The sequence below is a fragment of the Phaethon lepturus genome, unplaced genomic scaffold, assembly GCF_000687285.1.
Source record: "Phaethon lepturus isolate BGI_N335 unplaced genomic scaffold, ASM68728v1 scaffold10711, whole genome shotgun sequence".
NCBI lineage: Eukaryota > Metazoa > Chordata > Aves > Phaethontiformes > Phaethontidae > Phaethon > Phaethon lepturus.
In genome coordinates this window covers 10143-14473 of record NW_010516969.1, presented here as the reverse complement: position 1 = coordinate 14473, position 4331 = coordinate 10143, and the positions used below count along the sequence as shown (strand labels likewise).

The 4331-nt window shown below is 45.7% G+C and overlaps 1 protein-coding gene across 1 annotated transcript in view; it reads right to left on the bottom strand.

Annotated features, from left to right (window-relative positions):
• The window catches only part of RASAL2 (RAS protein activator like 2), a gene marked incomplete at its 5' end in the record, with an annotated part of 22170 nt that overhangs the window by 8200 nt on the left and 9639 nt on the right, over positions 1-4331 (bottom strand). The window contains one exon of the mRNA XM_010296231.1: positions 3554-4330. Within this exon, the coding sequence (XP_010294533.1) occupies positions 3554-4330 (777 nt within the window). The remainder of the gene's footprint in view (positions 1-3553; position 4331) is intronic.

Genomic DNA, 4331 nt, shown 5'->3' with positions numbered 1-4331 from the left:
CTCTCCTCCCGCGCCCCCCCCCCCCCCACAATTGCAGCTTCTTTTTGTCCTCAAGCAGCTCTTCAGCTCACTGCCTCATTCCAGCATTGCACCAAAGTGAAACGTGCTCTGTGGTAAGGGGACTTTGAAGCCTAAGTTTCAGCTAGGAGCTCAGTATGGGGGAGTGACAGCTTCTTTACACAAGTCAGGTGAGGGATCACATCAACCTCCATTTCCATTTCTCTTGTTCACGTGAACAGGGCTGGCGAGTGCTGCATACATCCTATGCCAGCTCTGGCCAGAGGATCTGCCTGCAATGGCTCAGTTGTCCTGAGTAGCGATGAAGACTCCAGCACTGTAAGAAGCCTCAGCAAGGACGGGTATAAAGGCAAAAAGGAACAGGGATTAGGCAACAATCCCTGGATTTAGGCAGAGGCCTTTTCGCTAGAAAGAAGTCTTCACAGCAGAAAGGCTAATAGTCCCTTTAAAGTGCAGTGTGACAGCTTGGCAAAGCTCCTTAAGTTAGGTTTTTTTGATGGTATTTGCTGTGAGGCAGCCACGGCAAGGGAGACTACGAAGTGTTTATGGCTCTGCCACCAACAGGCTCTTCTCGGAGGTAAATACTTCGGCTCTAGGAATTGCTGGAGGAATTAGGAACAGCTATGATAAACAGTGTCATGGTTCACTGGAGTTATGGAGGACTAAGATAGCAGAAGCATGACTGTAAACTACATCACCAGCCTTGTAACAGACTGCTGATCAGCAGCAATCCTTGCCAAACAACCTTGCAAACTGTAGGACAGAACATCTTCAGCAGCCAAACTCAGAAAGCCTACAAAGACCAAGTGGATGGCAAGCACTTCACATGCTAATGGGTTATGAGTTACACTCTAATAAAGGGGAAAAAAGAAAAGCCTGCTAGGAACATGTATTAATTCCCCTCTTTGCCTCTCTTACAGAGGAACACACTGACACTTCTGTTCCCACCTACCTACTCAATGGAAATGGAAGGCAAAAAACTGACCTCTCCCAGCAAACAAAGGGCCTAGCTCTATATTCAGAAACAAATGGGACTTGTAGAGAACAGAGTCTAATAATTATAACGCCTACAAAGCATGCCTAGAAAGAACATGCCCAGAAAGAACATGCCCAGCTTCTCTTTTCTCTTTTTCTTTTTTTTAAATAAGAACAGAATTCCACAACACGATTTGCAATTAAAAGGTCACAATGGAATTTGCCTCAAAAAAAAATTTTGGCCACTCGATCTGGCACACTTCAAGACATTTCTCAAGGGTGTGGGGAAGGAAAGAACAAATTGATTTCTCTGAATAAAGTACGAGCAAGGAGCAAGTAATGAATCCAGTGAAAACAATTTGTATGGAAAGTAGAGTGGAAAAATTAAGTAGATGCATATCGCCTACAAGAGGGTGCAAGGAGACTGCCCTGAAGCCAGTCATAGTCACAGGCGTCTATGAAGTTGATGTAAAAAGGAACTGGAGAAGAGGGAAGCCTGAGATGTCACTTTGAGGCTAAACAAGCAAATGTAACTGATTTACTTGGGCGCAGTTCGGTAATCAGCAATCTAAGATGAGAAGAGCCAGGGGTTTGCAAACAGCTAACCCAACGTTTCTTGTAAATACAGACAGGGCAGAAGCCACCTTGTAAGGTGTATGCACAAGGACTGGAGACACAACACCTGTACTTTCTCCTCCCTATCCTAACACCCTCAAAGTAAAGCCTTCTTCAAGTATTTGTGTAGGCACTTCCCATAACAAGCCCTGAGGAAAGGTACCAGCTCCCTAGAGATTTTGGCTAGGACACTGCACAGAACCATACAGCAACACTCAGCAGATCACACAATACAGGTTCACGCTGGACACCTGAGAAGTGCAAAGCAAGTTTTTCCTTCAAATTTATCCTTGTCACTGGCCTAAGAATTTCCTACCACCTCTGCGCCAGGCTTAGTTCTATTCAATATACTTTACCTATCAACCTCCTACACCCAAATGTAAAACACACGCTCCAAAGGAGGACACAAACATATGCATTTCAAATAATATGGAATTACTTTTCTTGGTATTACTAACTCGGCATATTAAGCTTTGCTTTGTGATTCAGTGTTTCTGGTCTCCTTGTACTTCAATGAACTGGAGGTATCAAAGTAGTTTTGAAGCCCTGATCGCTCCTGGGTTCCCAGGCACCGTCCAGATTTTCCTCCTTTTGACTCTAACATTCAGGAGTTTGCCAAGAAAGCTACACCAACAGGAACACTAGTAAAAGCCCTGGCAGAGCAGGAGCTCACGCTGGCAACTAAGTTCTTCTGTCAACTTTACCTTACAAGCCAAAAGCCTTCCCCCTGCATAACCGTGTCTTCACCAGCGCTTTTGCCGACAGGGCTGCGTCAGCAAGGAGGATCATAACCCCCTGCTCCTTGTGGATGCAGCTTCACCGGCGGCATGGTGCAGTCTCAGCCTCAGGGGCTGCAACGTTCTGGAGTGAAATTCCTCACTCGTGCCTGAGTGCAGAGCAGCATTCTTCCTAGAAGGTCTTTGTGGAAAGCAGGAGCTTAAAAAATTTCCTTCTATACCAGGTAAGGTAAATCAAACATGACCATGTTTACCTTCACGGTGACCACAGAAGAACACACGTAACCCCAAGGAATAGTGCAGGTGTTGCTTCAAGAGCCTCACCCTGCCCAGCTGATAAGACTGTATGCACTAATATGGCATTTTAAAAAACCACCATCTTCTCTCTGACCTCCAGGTAGAGACATTTTCTACTTTCGCTGCAGTGCCAAGCATTTAAATACTTATTTTCTCGTTAACATTAAACTAATTTAGGAAAATATTTTCATACACAGCAAATCCCAACAGGATTTTTTTTTTTTTTTTAAGGTAAAGGAATGTTGGCTTTTTGACAGTAAAATCTTGATTTACAGTCACCTATGAACAACTGATAAAGTGGATTAGGAGTTGGTATATATAAGCACTCCTTTCCAGTAAGTGTTTTCATTATTCATAGTTTGGGTTGATTAATGAAAAAGCAGTATTCATTTGGGAATCAGCAATTGATTGTTGTATCATGGTGAAATTTCTCCACATTTAGGACAACTGTACTTCTTTATTATTTTGGCAGCAGTTTATTCTATGATATTTTATCTTTGTTTATTTCTCCATTTTTAGGTAGGTACGCTTTGAAATTAGTGCCACAGGGCAAATGCATTCTCACGGGGTAATCTTAACTACGATCTGGAACAAAGCTTCTTCTATTTTTTTTATTCAGAGCAATTTTCAAGGTTTATTTCTTTGAGCAGGCTTGCTGCTACCTTAGTAAATGGAAAACTTTTTTTTCTTTAATTTAGTACAAAAACATGCAAAAATAAGTAAGCTAGGCTTGACAATCTTGTAAGGGTAACAAGTGTGACTATTCCTTACACTTGCTACTGGCCACTTGCTTAAGTGCCAGTGCTCTTTATTCAACTCAGTTCAAGTCAAAGGTCAAAAAGCTTTGAAGGTCAATCCAGCAATCAGCTAAACATCAAAGCAGAAAGTGCCGAGAAAAAGGCTTTCCTTACCTGCTGCGTTTGTTGCCTCTGAATTGCCCTCACCTTTGGGACAGGGCTCTCTCTAGAGGACGAGGACTGCTGCCGGGACCGGCTCCCATTCTGAATGGGTTCCGTCACCATGGCCCCGGACATTCCCGACATGCTGCCCGTGCTCCGTAAGGAAGCGCTGTGCGGCAAGGACTGAGGTGCTTTGGCCCTGGCGCCCAGCCCGGCTTGGTCCATTTTGCGGATCTGTGCTTGGCTGCTGCTGTTCTGGCGGGGCAGCGCGATGGGGATGTGCTTGTCTGGGACCGTGTGGCGCCGTGAGAAGTCCTCGCTCTGCGTGCTGCGCTTGGTGAAGTCCTCCATGCTGCTGTTGCTGGGTCCACTAAGTTTAAAGTCTTCACTGTTGCTTCGGCTCCGGGAGCTGGCCGTGCTCAGGTTCTCCAGGCTGGAGTCCACAGAGGCCTTAGGCATCGGTGGGGTTGGGTTGTTAAGATGGTAAACCGGGTTCTGGAATGACAGGGGCTGGAGGCTGCCCTGTTGGTTCAAAGCTGGGTGCAGAGGCCTTCTCACCTGGGGAGCACTCTGGGGTGTGCTCTGAGTTTCCCACAGCTGTTTGATGTTTGCCACCTGTGTGACAGAGAGCTGGCTGCCGGCCAAGCGCAAAGGCACATCGTGCATAATAGAAGCATGGTCACTGTGAGCCGTGTGAGGATCTTGGAGGTCCATGAGAGAGATGCTACGTCCGTTGGGCAAGACGCTTTCCCTTTCATCCTTATCTGAGTAAGTCATGCTCTGGGTGGAT